The sequence below is a fragment of the Pygoscelis adeliae genome, unplaced genomic scaffold (assembly GCF_000699105.1).
Source record: "Pygoscelis adeliae isolate BGI_AS28 unplaced genomic scaffold, ASM69910v1 Scaffold13, whole genome shotgun sequence".
NCBI classification, from domain to species: domain Eukaryota; kingdom Metazoa; phylum Chordata; class Aves; order Sphenisciformes; family Spheniscidae; genus Pygoscelis; species Pygoscelis adeliae.
In genome coordinates, this window is record NW_008824499.1 from 184,910 (window position 1) to 185,923 (window position 1,014).

At 67.0% G+C, this 1,014-nt stretch overlaps 1 protein-coding gene across 1 annotated transcript in view; it reads left to right on the forward strand.

Annotated features, from left to right (window-relative positions):
• LOC103914789 (AP-3 complex subunit sigma-2-like) overlaps positions 1-993 on the forward strand; it is a 16,662-nt gene extending 15,669 nt beyond the window's left edge. The window contains exon 5 of the mRNA XM_009321502.1: positions 231-993. Coding sequence (XP_009319777.1) covers positions 231-359 — 129 coding nt within the window. The 3' untranslated portion in view covers positions 360-993. The remainder of the gene's footprint in view (positions 1-230) is intronic.
• Positions 994-1,014: the final 21 nt, after the last annotated feature.

Sequence of the window (1,014 nt, forward strand, 5' to 3'; positions counted from 1 at the left end):
GCGGGGCGTGGGGGTTGGGGCTGCCCCCCGGGGGCGCCCGGGCCGAGCCGTGTGTGGGGGGACGTGGCCGAGCCCTGGGGCTTGGGGGAGGCAGGGCAGCACGGGGCAGGGCTCGGTTTGGGGATGCTCCTGTGGCAAAGCATGGGGCTGAGCCGGGAGCAGCCCCTCGCCCCTTGCAGGGGGGCTGCGGGGGCAAGGGGCCGGCGGTCACTGGTCCCTCCTGTCGGCAGGGAGGCCTCTCAGCCGCTCCTTCCCGCGCGGTCTCAGCTGTGAAGAACATCAACCTGCCAGAGATCCCTCGCAACATCAATATCGGAGACATCAACATCAAAGTGCCCAACCTGTCACAGTTCATGTGAGCGTCCTGCGGCGGGGAGTGCTGCCCACACATGTGGGCTGTGGCCTGGGCTGGCTGGGGAGAGGAGCTGGGCCCCGCTGGGCTCCCTCTGCCCCTTCTGGGTCTCTGCCTGTGTGGCACACGGTGGGCACGGTGTGCTGCCGGGGTGCCTGGCTGGCTGGCAGAGGGTAGGGAGTGGTGATGGGGCTCAGCGAGAAGGAGGTGGTGCTGTCCGCCTGTCCATCACCTTGGACCTTGGTGTGGTTCTGCTCTCTGGTCTCCCAACAATGAGGGTGGCCTTTCTTCCCCTCCCTCCTCCCTCCCCGTGGATGCACAGCCTCTCCTTGCTGCACGGCGAAGAGCCAGGTCCTGCCTCTCCCAGCATTTCTTGGGATTCCTGGTTGTAAAATTGCACCTGTAGTCAATGGCTCCCAGAGGAGCCGTAGGTTGTCGTCTCCTCCATCGTCCCTGGGCTGGGCTGTCTCCTGCCTGGCATCCCTGCGCCCGCCCTGGGTCACGCTCGCTGGGTCTGGGACCCCAGGCTGGGATTGGTACCAGTCTGGTCAGGGTCGCTCATCAGAGCTGCTGTGAGCTCTGGAGCTGGGGTCAGTGTGGGTGGTACCTGCTGGACCGGGAGACGCTGGCGGTGAGAGGGGGGGGAGGAGCCCGCCTGCGCT